Source organism: Neophocaena asiaeorientalis, unplaced genomic scaffold (assembly GCF_003031525.2).
Source record: "Neophocaena asiaeorientalis asiaeorientalis breed wild unplaced genomic scaffold, Neophocaena_asiaeorientalis_V1.1 scaffold83, whole genome shotgun sequence".
In the NCBI taxonomy this organism is placed as follows: Eukaryota; Metazoa; Chordata; class Mammalia; order Artiodactyla; family Phocoenidae; genus Neophocaena; species Neophocaena asiaeorientalis.
In genome coordinates, this window is record NW_020172867.1 from 1,472,393 (window position 1) to 1,489,751 (window position 17,359).

The 17,359-nt window shown below is 38.3% G+C and overlaps 1 protein-coding gene across 1 annotated transcript in view; it reads left to right on the forward strand.

The window, feature by feature from the left end:
- The window catches only part of NPAS3 (neuronal PAS domain protein 3), a 757,526-nt gene that overhangs the window by 298,723 nt on the left and 441,444 nt on the right, over window positions 1–17,359 (forward strand). Inside the window, exon 4 of the mRNA XM_024741993.1 lies at window positions 15,119–15,201. Within this exon, the coding sequence (XP_024597761.1) occupies window positions 15,119–15,201 (83 nt within the window). The remainder of the gene's footprint in view (window positions 1–15,118; window positions 15,202–17,359) is intronic.

Genomic DNA, 17,359 nt, shown 5'->3' on the forward strand with positions numbered 1-17,359 from the left:
AACAGGGAGGGAACTCAGCCCCACCCATCTGCAGACAAGTGGATTAAAGTTTTACTGAGCTCTGCCCACCAGAGCAACACCCAGCTCTACCCACCACCAGTCCCTCCCATCAGAAAGCTTGCACAAGTCTCTTAGATAGGCTCAGCCACCAGAGGACAGACAGCAGAAGCAAGAAGAACTACAGTTCTACAGCCTGTGTAACGAAAACCACATTCACAGAAAGATAGACAAAATGAAAAGGCAGAGGACTATGTACCAGATGAAGGAACAAGATAAAACCCCAGAAAAACAACTAAGTGAAGTGGAGATAGGCAATCTTCCAGAAAAAGAATTCAGAATAATGATAGTGAAGATGATCCAAGACCTCAGAAAAAGAATGGAGGCAAAGGTCGAGAAGATGCAAAAAATGTATAACAAAAACCTAGAAGAAATAAGGACAAACACCTAGAAGAATTAAAGAACAAACAGAGATGAACAATACAATAACTGGAATGAAAAATACACTAGAAGGAATCAATAGCAGAATAACTGAGGCAGAAGAACGGATAAGTACCTGGAAGACAGAATGGTGGAATTCACGGCTGTGTAACAGGATAAAGAATGAAAATAAATGACGACAGCCTAAGAGACCTCTGGGACAACATGAAACACACCAACATTCGCATTATAGGGGTCCCAGAGGAGAAGAGAGAGAGAGAGGACCCGAGAAAATATTTGAAGAGATTACAGTCGAAAACCTCCCTAACACGGGAGAGGAAATAGCCACACAAGTCCAGGAGCACAGAGAGTCCCAGGCAAGAAAAACCCAAGGAGAAACATGCCAAGACACATAGTAATCAAACTGACAAAAATTAAAGACAAAGAAAAATTATTAAAAGAAACAAGGAAAAACTGACAAATAACATACAAAGGAACTCCCATAAGGTCAACAGCTGAATTCTCAGCATAAACTCTACAAGCCAGAAGGGAGTGGCACATTATATTTAAAGTGATGAAAGGGAAGAACCCACAACCAAGGTTCCTGTACCCGGTCAGGATCTCATTTGGATTTGATGGAGGAATGAGAACCTTTACAGACAAGCAAAAGCTAAGAGAATTCAGCACCACCAAACCAGCTCTACAACAAATGCTGAAGGAACTTCTCTAGGCGGGAAACACAAGAGAAGAAAAGGACCTACAAAAACAAACCCAAAACAATTAAGAAAATGGTCATAGGAACATACATATTGATAATTACCTTAAATGTGAATGGATTAAACACTCGCTTTAAAAGACACAGGCTCACTGAATGGATACAAAAGCAAGACCCATATGTATGCCATCTACAAGAGACCCACTTCAGACCTAGGGACACATACAGACTGGAAGTGAGGGGATAGAAAAAGATATTCCATGCAAATGGAAATGAAAAGAAAGCTGGAGTAGCAATACCCGTATCAGATAAAATAGACTTTAAAATAAAGAATGTTACAAGAGACAAGGAAGGACACTACATAATGATCAAGGGATCAATCCAAGAAGAAGATACAACAATTATATATGCACCCAACGTAGGAACACCTCAATACATAAGGCAAATGCTACCAGCTATAAAAGAGGAAATCGAGACCAACACAATAATAATGGGGGACTTTAACACCTCACTTACACCAATGGACAGATCATCCAGACAGAAAATTAATAAGGAAACACAAGCTGTAAATGACATAATAGACCAGATAGATTTAATTGATATTTATAGGACATTCCATCTGAAAACAATAGATTACACTTTCTTCTCAAGTGCACACAGAATATTCTCCATTATAGATCACATCTTGGGTCACAAATTAAGCCTCAGTAAATTTAAGAAAATTGAAATCGTATCAAGCATCTTTTCCAACCACAACACTATGAGATTAGAAATAAATTACAGGGGAAAAAACGTAAAAAGCACAAACACATGGAGGCTTAACAATACGTTACTAAATAACCAAGAGATCACCGAAGAAATCAGAGAGGAAATCCAAAAATAACTAGAAACAAATGACAACAAAAACATGACAATCCAAAATCTATGGGATGCAGCAAAAGCAATTCTAAGAGGGAAGCTTATAGCAATACAATCCTAACTCAAGAAACAAGAAACATCTCAAGTAAACAATCTAACCTTACACCTAAAGGAGCTAGAGAAAGAAGAAGAAACAAAACGCAGCGTTAGTAGAGGGAAAGAAATCATAAATATCAGAGCAGAAATAAATGAAATAGAAACAAAGAAAACAGTAACAAAGATTAATAGAACTAAAAAGTGGTTCTTTGAGAATATAAACAAAATTGATAAACCTTTAGCTAGACTCATCAAGAAAAAGAGAGAGAGGATTCAAATCAATAAAATTAGAAATGAAAATGGAGAAGTTACAACAGATACCACAGAAATACAAAGCATCATAAGAGACTGCTACAAGCAACTCTGTGCCAATAAAATGGACAACCTGGAAGAAATGGACAAATTCTTAGAAATGTATAACCTTCCAAGACTGAACAAGGAAGAAATAGAAAATATGAAGAGACCAATAATAAGTAATGAAATTGAAACTGTGGTTAAAAACCTTCCAACAAACAAAAGTCCAGGACCAGATGGCTTCACAGGTGAATTCTATCAAACATTTAGAGAAGAGCTAACACCCATCCTTCTCAAACTCTTCCAAAAAATTGCAGAGGAAGGAACACTCCCAAACTCATTCTACGAGGCTCCCATCACCCTGATAACAAAACAAGACAAAGATACTACAAAAAAAGAAAATTACAGACCAATATCACTCATGAATATAAATGCAAAAATCCTCAACAAAATACTAGCAAACAGAATACAACAACACATTAAAAGGATCATACAGCATGATGAAGTAGGATTTATCCCAGGGGTGAATGGATTCTTCAATATACACAAATCAATCAATGTGATACACCATATTAACAAACCGAAGAAGAAAAACCATATGATCACTTCAATAGATACAGAAAACGCTTTTGACAAAATTCAACACCCATTTATGATAAAAACTCTCCAGAAAGTGGGCATAGAGGGAACCTACCTTGACATAATGAAAGGCCAAGTACGACAAACCTACAGCAAACATCATTCTCAATGGTGAAAAACTGAAAGCATCTTCTCTAAGATCAGGAACAAGACAAGGATGTCCACTTTCGCCACTCTTATTCCACATAGTTTTGGAAGTCCTAGCCACTTCCTTCCTAGTCCTAGAGAAGAAAAAGAAATAAAAAGAATACAAATTGGAACAGAAGAAGTAAAACTGTCACTGTTTGCAGATGACATGATATTATACATAGATAATCCTAAAGATGCCACCAGAAAACTACTAGAGCTAATTGATAAAGTTGGTAAAGTTGCAGGATACAAAATTAATGCACAGAAAACTCTTGCATTCCTATACACTAACAATGAAAGATCAGAAAGATCTTTATTAAAAATTAAGGAAACAATCCCATTCACCATTGCAACAAAAAGAGTAAAATATCTAGGTATAAACCTACCTAAGGAGACAAAAGACCTGTATGCAGAAAACTATAAGACACTGATGAAAGAAATCAAGATGACACAGACAGATGCAGAGTCATACTATGTTCTTGGATCGGAAGAATCAACATTGTGAAAATGACTATACTACCCAAAGCAATCTACAGATTCAATGCAATCCCTATCAAATAACCAATGGCATTTTTTACAGAACTAGAACAAAAAAATCTTAAAATCTGTTTGGAGACACAAAAGACCCCAAATAGCCAACGCAATCTTAAGGGAAGAAAACAGAGCTGGAGGAGTCAGACTCCCTGACTTCAGACGATACTACAAACTACAGTAATCAAGACAATGTGGTACTGACACAAAAACAGAAATATAGATCAATGGAACAGGATAGAGAGCCCAGAGATAAACCCACGCACCTATGGTCAACTAATCTATGACAAAGGAGAGAAGGATATACAATGGAGAAAAGACAGTCTCTTCAATAAGTGATGCTGGCAAAACTGGACAACTACATGTAAAAGAATGAAATTAGAACACTTCCTAACACCATACACAAAAATAAACTCAAAATGGATTAAAGACCTCAGTGTAAGACCAGACACTATAAAACTCTTAGAGGAAAACATAGGAAGAACACTCTTTGACATAAATCACAGCAAGATCTTTTTTGACCCAACTCCTAGAGTAATGGAAATAAAAACAAAAATAAACAAATGAGACCTAATGAAACTTGCTTTTTCACAGCAAAGGAAACTATAAACCATACGAAAAGACAACCCTCAGAAATGGGAGAAAATATTTCCAACAAATCAACAGACAAAAGATTAATCTCCAAAATATATAAACAGTTCATGCAGCTCAATATTAAAAAAAAAACAACCCAATCAAAAAATGGGCAGAAGACCTAAATAGACATTTCTCCAAAGAAGACATACAGATGGCCAAGAGGCACATGAAAAGCTGCTCAACATCACTAATTATTAGAGGAATGCAAATCAAAACTACAACAAGGTGTTACCTCACACCAGTCAGAATGGGCATCATCAGAAAATCTGCAAACAACAAATGCTGGAGGGGTTGTGGGGTAAAGGGAACCCTCTTGCACTGTTGGTGGGAACGTAAATTGATACAGCCACTATGGAGAACAGTTTGGAGGTTCCTTAAAAAACTAAAAATAGAGCTACCATAGGACCCAGCAGTTCCACTACTGGGCATATACCCTGAGAAAACCATAATTCAAAAAGACACATGCACCCCAATGTTCCTTGCACCACTGTTTACAATAGCCAGGTCATGGAAGCAACCTAAATGCCCATTGACAGATGAATGGATAGAGAAGATGTGGTACATATTTACAATGGAATATTACTCAGCCATAAAAAGGAACGAAAGTGGGTCATTTGTAGAGATGTGGTTGGACCTAGAGACTGTCATACAGAGTGTAGTAAGTCAGAAAGAGAAAAACAAATATCATATGTTAGTGCATGTATGTGGAATCTAGAAAAATTGTAGAGATGAACCGATTTGCAGGGCAGAAATAGAGGCACAGATGTAGAGAACGAATGTATAGACAGCAAGGGGGGAAAGCGGTGGGGGAGTGGTGGTGGTGTGATCAATTGGGAGACTGGGATTGACATGTATACACTAATATGTATGAAATGGATAACTAATAAGAACCTGTTGTATAAAAAAATAATAAAATAAAATTGAAAAAAAAAAGATACATGCATCCCTATGTTCATAGCAGCACTATTCACAATAGCCAAAACATGGAAACAATCTAAACGTCCATCGACAGATGAATGGATATACAATATGTGGTACATATATACAATGGAATAACAGTCAACCATAAAAGAAGAAATGAAATAATGCCCTTTGCAGCAACATGGATGCAGCCAGAGATTATCATACTAAGTGAAGTAAGTCAGAAAGAGAAAGACAAATACCATATGATATCACTTATATGTGGAATCTAAAATATGCCACAAATGAACTGATCTATAAAACAGAAACAGACTCACAGACATAGAGAACAGACTTGTGGTTGCCATGGGAGAGTGGGGATGGGAGAGGGATGGACAGGAGTTTGGGGTTGGTAGATGCAAACTCTCACATTTAGAAGGGGTAAAGAACTGTATTTAGAAAGGGTCCTACTGTATAGCACAGGATATAATGTATATCAATATCCTGTGATAAACCATAATGGAAAAGAATATTAAAAATGTCTGTATGTGTATAACTGAGTCACTTTGCTGTACAGCAGAGATTGGCATAACATTGTAAATCAACTCTACTTCAATAAAAAAAAGTAAAGTTATTCTTAAAAACAACAAAAAACAAAAAAAACCTCCAAGGTGTTAGGACAGTCCATCTGGTAACGGGGTTGCCTCACACAGTGCCAAGCTGTCTTCTGTGGTGTAGGTGTGCACTTCAGGAACTTTGACTCAGGCAGTGCAGGAGGTCGAACAGTAAAGTTAGGGTTTGCAGACAGAGCTGAGCGGAATTTGACTCTCCTCGGTGCAATCATGTGACTGCATGATTAAGCTGTAGTGTTGAGCCCCAAGAAGTTGATGTGGTAGTGGGGTACGCAGCCCTGCAAGTGTCTGTAGGAGTATGACAATCCATTGGGGTTGCAGCTTAAGGAAAAGCAAGCTGGAGGTGGCCAGATGGTGAGCCTGGAACCTTGCACACGCAGCTATGTTAACGTGAAATGGTTCTTACCTCTGTGTCCAACCAGTGGATCCCAGGGTCTTGGTTGTCATAGTTCACTGTCTGCGTAACCTCAGCCTTCACGCCACAGTTCCAGCAGTACCCCTATCCTGAAGCCTTTCCTGCCTCCACTCTCCCTGCCCCCATCCTGAGTTGAGAGTCCCACATTTATTGTGTTTTATTCGTTTGCTTATGTATCAGTCTTCCCACTAGATTCCAATCACCTGGAGAGTCAGGATGGTGCCTTTTCATTTTTATATTCACTGACATAGTGCCAAGCAAGAAGTAGAGGCTCAGCATATTTTGCGTGGATGCTTTTAGCTTTCTTCTGCTGACATATAAAGAAAGCATTCAGAAATGGAAATGGGAACCAGGCTTACCTCAGTAGCTCCTAGGCCGTTGAGGTTAATATCTTCGATATTATAAATGTTTACTAAATTTTGGATAAGTAAATATAATGCCGTGCCCTGAGCTAGTTGAGCTCTGGAAGTGGATCAGTGTGACTTTTCAGTAGCAGGTGCGATTATCATCACAGCATCTCGTCCTTTGGGCCAACAGCCCACTACTTCATGGAAGTATTTATGTTGACTACTCTTTTGTCAGAAAGTCACTAAAGACACTGCCAAGCATTGATGTGGTCCAAGAGTGAGCTAGCAAGCGAGAGAATGTGAATATGGCTGAATATATGAATGGGTGAACAGGAGAAAGAGGAGGGGAAAGGGACAGAGACACTGCCTTCTTTCTACCTCGGAGACACAAGCTACTTCCTGCAGAGCCAGTGTTTCTTAGCTCCCTGTCGTATCACTGGCCTGGGAAAGCCTAGAGGATGGATGGAGCATTAGACTGGAAGTAATAAAGTTGCGCCTGACTTACCTCACTATTTGTAGCAGATGTTACAAATGTCATAACATGAAGCTTTGGGATCAGACTTGGAAAAAAAAAAATCAAGATAACAGCTGTGGACTTTTTCCTTTTATCAGTGAGTGCTGACTGACACCATACAGATTCAGTGATAATCTCCACTCCCTTCCTACTGGGCAGAATCATGCCACTGACAGTCTGTGTGCCACTGAGGTCAGAAGGGGTGACAGTTGTACAACAGCACTCAACTGAAAGGCTTTTTTAAGACAGTTTGCAAAATGAAAGTATAATAATCCTTTTTTTCAGCCCCTGCTGAGGGGACCTACCAAATCTAAGCCCCATTAAAAATAAACTTCTCAAAAACATTTCTAGCATATTATTGGAGGAGGTCATTTCTACCAATTAAAGGACAGGTAGCCAACTTTGCCCGGTTAGTGCTGCATTCAAATCCCAAATTAGATGCGTCCCCTCTAGTTTTCCCTTTGATAGCTATGGTCAGAATGTGCTTGCTGTCTTTCTGTGAATCGTGCCCTTAATTCATGCGATCCCGTGGTATTCCTTCCTGACATAGACAGAGTAGGTGATTTGTAGAAGGTTGTCATGGGAAGAAAAGGAACGAGAACAACAGCAACAACAAGAAAAGAAGCAGCTCAGAGCTAGAGCTTGCAGATGGTACTCAAGGGACAGAGCACCTTCCCACATCAGGCACGTGTTCAGGCTCTGAGCCCGGGCTGGTGTCTGCACTGCCCACTCCCTGTGGCCCACGGGACCCTTCTATCACACAGGACTCGCTCAGTAGACTCTGTATTGGTCATCTTTGTGCTCTCAGTGCCCAGCAAAGTGCCTGCCATGTAGTGAGGTTCAGTACGTGTTTGCTACTATAGCCCTGAAGCCAGAATAAATTCGTTGATATCTTCTTGCTGAGTTCACGTTAGATAAAAATCAAGACCCTCTGCCACTCAGAGTTTCTCCTAGTCTGCATTCTTCATTCTCAAGTCACTTTATAACTGCCTCACTCTTAAAACTTCCCCAGATTGAGAGGGAGTGCAATTCATGACATCCATATCTCTGCTGGAATCCAAAGACAGGAATTAGTCAGGGTCTATTTTTTTATCTTTTATTTATTTTGTAAATACAAAGAGGAAACTTTCATTTCCTTCACTATGTAAAGGGAATTAAATAGTTAACTTTAAACTTTGCATCCAAAGCAACCCCTGTAGCATCAATTTGTTGAAGCCAAGAAATATATTCAGAAAAGGCTTGGAGTTGTGTTTGGACTTCAAGTCCTTTAAAAGTGACTGTTTTTTTGTATCCATTGTTATGGAAATGATGAAGAAAGTTAAATTGGAATGATTACTACCTACCATTTTCAGAAAGTCCTGTTTGGATTTGCAACAGTTACTTTGAAGTAGCAAGAAATAAAGCATGCCTTCATCTATTAGTCCAATCCTGCCCTTACACCTCCATGCATCTCTTGAGGATTCCCCTCATGTGCCCCACTCCCCAACCTTCAGCCTAGACTGTGGATCATGCCTGTATGTTCCCGAGGTTTCTGTTCTCAGAGATGTTGACTGTCAGGGCTTCATCATTCCCTCAGGTGCTGTCACTCCAAACAGCAGCTTAACCCATTGCCTTAAGAATTTCATTGTCAAGGGGAGCTTTGGGTTCCCTCAAGAAGAATGTTAACTTCTCTGTAGCCCGTGTAAGGTGAATATAATAGCTCCTATAGTAACTTCCAGATTGTCAGAGAATGGCTATTCCTCTTTCCCCCGCTACAGATGAAGAAATAACTGCTTTGGTAAGTCTCATTTCCTTCAGTGGAAAAGCAAGGCAGGTGGGCACAATGACTTTTTTTTTTTAATTAATAAATTTATTTATTTACTTTTGGCTGCATTGGGTCTTCGTTGCTGTGCGTGGGCTTTTCTCTAGTTGCGGCGAGCGCAGGCTACTCTTGTGGTGCACGGGCTTCTCGTTGCAGTGGCTTCTCTTGTTGTGGAGCACGGGCTCTAGGCTTGTGGGCTTCAGTAGCTGTGGCTCGCGGGCTCTAGAGCGCAGGCTCAGTAGTTGTGGCGCGCGGGCTTAGTTGCTCCACGGCATGTGGGGTATTCCCGGACCAGGACTAGAACCCGTGTCCCCTGCATTGGCAAGCGGATTCTTAACCACTGCGCCACCAGGCAAGTCCCAAAATTACTCTAAAATGGAAACTCAGTACTAAAAAGAAGTCCCTGTAATTTGTACAAAAACCTTTTCAAGACTTATTAAAGTAATACTTGGGTGCTATTTCACTTTTAGACAATTTTGCCATTTTGATGGAGAAAAGTTTTGTAAAGAAAAGTTTTCAAAAATATGTGAATACTACTTAGTTCTTCAGAAGATAAGAAGCGCATGATAAACACATCCTTGTTTAAACAGATCTGTTTGAATGTTGTGTTTGCCCTTAGTTTGTACTAGTTGAAGCCATACAGATAGGCTTTTTGGGGAAAAGCAGACATGGTTCCTTCTTCTTAAGTTCAGCAATTCATTTGTAAATATTAATACTCTCACAGTCATATCACCCTTAATGCTTTTCCCTAATATATTCAATCCATACTTAAAATGTAGGAGAAATTTAAATGTGTTGCATCAAAGAATTTTTTGAATCAGCATAAGACTTCTTAGAGTTTCAATTATTTTAATAGATTAAATACCTCTTTTGTCTCAATGGCTAATATAATGTGTTAATGGTTTGGGGATATGAATTATTAAGATGTATTTTTTGATTTTTAAAAATATTCTAGATATGAATTTAAAAATAAACCCAAACTGTACTATTTTTGAATATGGGAGGTTTTCCTTCTTACATTTAATGTTAATCTAACATTCAAATGACGGATTAATAATACTTGTCCCTATTTCTCTTCTCTGGTCTTCAGTTATCCTGTATTTTAAGTGGCAAAAAACTAATCTTGGTTGAAAGTACACTGTAAAAGCATTGTTAGTCTTTGTTTTCAGATATTTGCATTATGCATTGTGTGGAAACTCCACATATCCTGCTTTTGACAATAGAGTTTCTGTTTTAGTGCCGCTGTATGGGTTAAGCTGGTACCTAACACTGGTTATTTGAGTGTATCATCTCCATCCCAACCTGAAATTCCCCCAATGTTTAGGGCATGCACAAACAATGAGGAATTTAGTGTTGAAAGGGTACAAATTGTGAATCTGGGCAGTAGGCAGAGCTGTGAGAATGAGTGTCAGAATGAAGAATTGGTCCCATAGTCAATGAAGGCATATAAATGTTTATTTTATATAAAGGGAAACACACACGCACACACAACTGCGTACCTCATAAACTTCTAAGGCTCCTGGGAAAACCCTCCCTGGCTTCATTTGCCCTACAGTGAGGGAGGCTAATTGACATTCTTCAAAGGAAATCCCTTTTCTTCTCTTTGGTAGCCATGGAAAGACTCATTAAGCATTCTGTACTCCTTTCTTTCCCAGACCCTGACTTTGCTTAGCCCAAGTGCTAAAGCCCAGGGAGTGATGTCGGGATTTCATTAAGCATGCCCTTCAGTCCTCTCTTCCCCCAAGCTCAGTGTGGGAACAGAGCCTTGCCCCTTAGATGACAGATTCAGAGGGTACCCATAAAGCTTGCCTTTTTACTCGGTGGATGATTTTACTCTTGAAATAGCACCTGCAGAATGTTAAGGCTACATTCACCCATCCTGCCATTCCGCTCCCCGTGGAGGGAGAGCTGGATGAGAAAGTAGCTCTAAAATGGTCTTCCCTATCTGTTAATGACAACTTTTTCCAAATAAAACAATCTCTTGGAAATCCTGCCTCACGATGTCATACTCTACCTTTGAATATTTTTGTCAAGTGACCCCTGAAATAATGAGCCCCTTTCTCTCTCCCTGCCTGTGGTTTACCTTCCCACTGTGAGCTGTGCTCGTGAGGAGCTGGGGCAGTGCCAACTTCTCCGGAAATGGGGGTGGGGAGGGCTAGGAGGAAAAGGGCAATGCAGGACACAAGGCAAGAAGGGCTCGTGACTTTTCCCTCTTTCATTATGTGTGTCCACTGAGCTGTCCTGTTTCTGTTTTGTAATGGGTTCTTATGTGGCAAGCTGACCTTTTGGCTGAATAGGTCAAACTCCCACTGAGCGATAATCCTCAGCCTTCCTGGCGTTTGTGCATCCCCGAAGGTGACAGGCACTGGTTAGGAATATGACTGGGAGTGTGTGGTACATTTCCCCAAAGAGGAATTGTCTTTTACTGCACTTAATTAATTCTCAAAGACTACCTCACAAGGTTATGTGGAAGAGTCTAGATTAGAGTATTTTTGCTGACGTTGTTGAGGGACAAAACTAATTTTTCAGATACATATTTCAGATTGGGGCTTCCTTCTGTCTTCCATTTTTTAATGAGAGAAAGGCCAAAGGCACAATCCTAATGATTCATCATATCATTTTAGAATTCTGAGACAAACAGAATTTCTTTAGTTGATTTTTAAAAATCTTTCTCCCTATATATCTCTTCCATTTAAAGTCTCTTAAAACTCTAGGTGTTTTATTTCTAACCCTTGAAAAACATGAGATGATCATATTGTGGTCTTGATAATTATATGCTGGGCCTAGGTTTGTTTTGAATTGCTTAAAATTTTCTTGTGGAACGTTTATTAAGTCTTATAACACTAGTTACTCTACAGTAGCTAGCAGTTTTCAGTGTCAAATAGTTACTCAGTAAATGCTGAATCGAATTTGAATTACTATATTACTATAGCTTGATTTTTTTTTCTTTTAACAGTTTATATAACCTGTTCAGTTTATACAACTCTCACATCTCACTGTCAGTGACTTAAGAGATATGATCCTCACAGATAATGGGATTATGTGTTCCATTTATTTAGCAATGTGCTGTGCATTTTTTAGTTAATTTAGTGTTCTTTAAATTTCAAACGCAGTGTCTTTTAATTGAACAGACAAATGAATGAAGTGTCTGTAGATCAGATAAAGCATTGACCTATTCAGCAATAAGAAGTATGCAGTGTGTGTGGGCTACCAACTGGTTTTAGAAACGGTCAACTTCCAAAATAAAACAATCTGAGAGCTTCATAAGCAATGTATTACTTTTCTGAGAATGATGAGCCTCACTGAGGAAATGCCTCTTTAGTTTTTCTTTAAGCATGAATGATAATCCGTAAACACAGTGACATTAACATAGAGGAACAAAGTAACTGTTTGCATCATTCCTGAGTTATCAGATTATTGTCTAAATACTCAAAATACCAAATGTGGTAGGATGAAAAGTACAAGATAAAAAGTACATTATTTAACATCTATTCAGTTACCAATAATGCTACAGTCAGAGCTGGGCTTCTACTGGGGGCATAATGGACTCCTGTTTAACATATTTATGTTGGTTGTAAAATTAGGAACTGTCATTACAGCCCCATATCACCTGCATAAGTGCAAAACATATAAATCAAGAGAAGTTCCAGTGCCATAAAAATGCCATTGAAGAGAAAAGCATGAAACCACTTACAAGATGCTTGTATGTTATGCTAGCATGTACTAGGATGCACACTCAGATTTCTAGAGGGTCTGAAGAACAAAGAAAAATAACTATGCAGGAAGGACTCATGGATAGAAGAGCTGATGAAGGCATGTGGGATCCCCAGGCTGACTAAGGAGCTTTTAAAATAAAATTCCTAATTATTTATGCATTTGCAACATTTACTTAGAGAACAGCTGAGCCCTAAGTTGAGGAAAGGCAGGAAAAGAAAGGCCATCAATGGACAGGCTTCAATAACCCCTGCAGGACCCCACTGTAGTCACCTGTTTCCATGCTTCTAGAGGGCAGTTGTTACTGGAGCATGCTTCTTGGGCCTTCTAGTAAATAAACGTGTTCCTTTCCTTTCCTGTGATGTTTTAGGGTCCTCTGTAGGTTGGTGGCTGTTGCTCTCTTGCCCCACTCTTAATCCAGTTCTTTGGAGAATAGTCTGTGTTCTCTAAGATCAACCCATTTCTTCTGTGAGGTACAATGGTTTATTTTGAACTTCATAATTGGAAGTCCTGAAATGCCCCCAAATTATGAACAATTAATAAGGAGCTTTCTGGATCCTAATTACTGCCTCAAAAACAGAGTGGACACTTTTGAAGTTTTTCAACACCCGCCTTCTGCCTCCCCAAAGCTCCCCTCCCCACAACAATCTTAACAAAAAAAAAAAAAAAAAAAAAAAGAACTGCAGATTTTATTCATGTGGGATCATTCACACCAAGCTACCATAATATGCAATTAACACTCTAGAAACTGAAAACAGTATTCAGCAAGACAGCTGCATTATCAAAAATGCCAAAGGAGTTTTGAAGGGAGTAATGTGCATGTTAGAATAGGAAATTAATCAGAAATGCCACACACCCAGTAGTACTGTCTTAAGTACATCTTAGATTAAAAATTTAAAAATCATGTGTCTATGCTTACAGTAATGATTAGTCTTAGGATAGAAAACTGATTTTTCTATTTTAAGAATATTAGTTGTGTGTTTTGCTTCTGAAGCAAATGAAGAATTTGGAATTGAGATCTTTAAGACCCCTTCCAACTGGAATATTCTTTGACAATAATCACTCTTCAATTATATTTTATAAATTTTCCCATTGAAAATAATGCCCCTTTTATTTCTTCTTGCTAGTGATAATGATACTTACCACTCATGCTATTTCCAAAGTGCCTTTCAGACCTGGCAGACATCAGCTTGCAATTGCAGGGGTAAACTGCCTATTTTGCACAGCACGATAATCATAAGTACATTTATATTATAATCCCTACTAAGCTATGGATCCAACTGACTGACTTAGTAACTGAAACGAAGCAGAATTATCCCCGCAGCATTTTGCTGGAATTTTCTTGTCAACTAGCTGAAAGTGTTTTGAGAAGTAAGAAAGTAGGGGATTTGATTTTATTTTCAATTTATAGTGTCTAGGTTTGAGAGAATAGAGGTTTGTCATACAATTTTTAAGAAAAGCAGGAAGACATAAGAATGTACTTGTTGGAAATATGGAAAGGTTCTGAATATTTTTGTTCATAAATTACTGGAAAGCAAATTGATTTTTAGGTTTGAGAACTTTTTGAAACAGGGAAAAGAGCCAGAACAGATTCAAAAGCAAATTGTGATCCCATTCCAAAAAAAAAATTGTAAGGAGAAGGCCCTCAATTTTGGATCCCCAAATATCATGCATTAAGCTCTTTTGTTAGGGGTTGGGAGGCCCTTCGGGTGTATGTGCCTGCAGACAGCTCATGTAGGGTATGCCAGGAAGAGAAAGACAAACTATAAGTTAGTAGGAGAACAGAAGTATACAGATAATAAAACAGTCACTGACCCGCAAGACACATGCTGGGCAAGCATCCACCTGGGCTCCCTGTAGGTCCTGTAGGAATAGTTACATGTGAATATTCAGTAAATATGAAATCCAGCCATCCTGAGACACTTAACACTAGTGCAAACAGTCATTAATGAGAATCTCTTAGCCGACATGTTGTGCTTATTAAATTATGATAAAGTTATTGCATTAGAACATTTAAAAAGTCCTGTTTGCTTTTTTCTAGCCTAGAGGATATTAAACATTCAGGTTTCTCTGGGAGGAAAAGGCAATATGTATATGCTTTAAAAATAACAATAGCTAAATTTTAAGAAAAACAGTTTACCAATTTATTTTAAAAGAGCGTGAACATTCATATTTGTTTTGTTTTTTTGCTCCAGTGTAGGAAAAATAGTTCAAAAAGGAAAAGAAAATTGTTTTAAGTCTGGATATGATTTTTAATGTTTGTAGAAGTTGATATTCTGAGATAGAAATTCACCCTAGGCTCTGATTTTGCTCAAGCAACTCAGAACCAAAGTTAACACTGGGTTGTGTTTCTCTCAGATCTCTTTGATATAGTAGCTGTCTAGTGATACAGTTACAGAGAAATGAAGCTGAAGGTGTAAATCAGAGCCCTAACTTAATTTTTTTTTTCTTTCTTTCTTTTCTTTTCTTTTTCTTTTAAGTTATAGGTGCACAGCGAAGGAGAAGCCCCAGTGCACTGGCCATTGAAGTATTTGAAGCACATTTGGGAAGTCACATTTTGCAGGTACCTTTAAATGAAAAAGAAGCTTGCTTATATTTTACTAAGAAAAATCCATATGTTTAGTCTTTTTATAAAAATGTCTTTTATTGCAGCTATGTATATGACTGTTGCTATTTTATCTTGGAATTCTGAAATTCTTATGAATTTATATTTTTCTTTTTAGAAAGCCATCCCTTGAGAGCATATTAATGAGAAAGGGAGGGCAAGTATTATTTGTGCTATAATAATTGGGATGGATTGCACTACTCAGTTGATGCACAGTGTATAGTAGCTGGCTGTTCCCAGAATGATTGTGTGTGCTGCATTTGTAAGTGGACATATGCGTGTGTCTTTGGAGCTATATATTGTTTTTGGAAGAGCAAAGAAGTTTTGTTGTGAAAGTAGTGTGACATTTTTATGTGTTGTCAAATTTCAGTTGTTCTTTGCTTGAGTTTGTATTCATAAGTGCTTCCAGTCCTAATGTTTGTTTCCCCAAATAACAGTCTCTGTCAGGGTGAGATGTTAGAGTACATTTTTAAGTAAAAGGAGACAAATAGTAATAATTTGATTTCTTTTCCAGTGACTTTCATGACAAATAAATGTGAGGGTGACTAGGGTGGACGTGTAGTTATTTACTCTTGGAGAAAATTGATCACAAACTTAGCACCTCACTTACTCAGAACTTGTTCTCTTAAAACTTTGCCATCAATCGGACCCATCTTCCTTTATCCACGGGGTAATTGTTCTACGTCGTTTCTGTTTCCAGGATAAATGTTGCCCTTGCCAAAGCTTTCTTTCTTTACCATGTAAAATACATTTTTAACGTGGAATTAGAGAAACAGACACATGTGGGATGTTTAGGCATCTTATTTGGAAAAGATGGTTATGTTTTTCTTAGATGAGATTTGGGGTAAAAATAAAGCTAAACTCCAGATTCCTGTCCATTCAGAGTAATTTTTTGTTAAAAAAAAAAGGCCTCTGTGGTGCTTTCATTTTCTAGATAGCCAAAAGTAGTACTGAATCTACCATATTATTTCTGACAATATGTACCTTAGAAAACTGCTATCATCATATGTCCATGGTCAAATTAGAGTGGTTCTCCTAAATGGTTCCTTGGCTGGCAGCTTCAGTATCACCTGAGACACTTGTTCAAAGGACAAATTCCTGAGCCTGTCCTGGACCTAGTAAATCAGGATCTTCAGGGTGAAATCCAGGAATTTGTTATTTTTAGTAACCCTTTGAGATAATTTTGTTGTTTTAATAGGTCTGAGATGTCACAGTTCACATTTGCAAATTTAAGGCCCTGAAAAGTCTTACTTTATTTATTTATTTTTATTTCGATATTTCTCATTTCTCCCCTTATCTGTTAACATCCCATAGAACTGATGTTTCTTGAACTACACCTTGGGAGATGCTATTCTATTGTGCACATAAAGTTTTGAATTACCTTTGCAGTAGATTAGGTTCGGGGATACAGAGAGGATATTTCTTTCTAAAACTTTGAATTTTTATTTCCCTCTTTTCTGTGCATTTTTGTGCATAATCTCCTTTATAAGTTTTGTATGAGTGATGCCATATATACCACTGTCCCTCTGTATTTGTGGGGGATTGGTTTCAGGACCCCTGTGGATACCAAAATCTGTGGCTGCTCGAGTCCCTTATGTAAAATGGCATAGAATTTGTGTATAACCTACGCATGTCCTCTTATATACTTTAAATCATCTCTAGATTACTTGTAATACCTAATAACATGGGAATGCTATATAGATTGTTGGTAGCATGTGGCAAGTTTAGACTTTTCTTTGTGGAGCTTTCTGGATTTTTTTCGAATATCTTTGATCCGTGTTGGTTGAATCTGTGGATATGTATGGCCAGCTGTACATTGTTAGATTCTGATGTGATCCAGGATGACTCCTATTTCTATTCTGTCGCAGTCAGTGCATAAGACTTTGTCAGTGAGAGAAATGGTTCAAACAGTATTCTATCATCCTGTAAATGCTCTCTGGAAATCTTGAGTTCAGTGTTCTGTAGGGAGGCGGACTTAGGAGCTGCAAGAATTTGAAACTAATTTAAAACACAAAACTTAGGAATTTGAATGGAACATAAGCTCAGTGAGAGCAATGTAGAGTTATAATATAGGATGGCTGTCCCCAGTGCCAGTTCAACATTGGACTCCACTGAG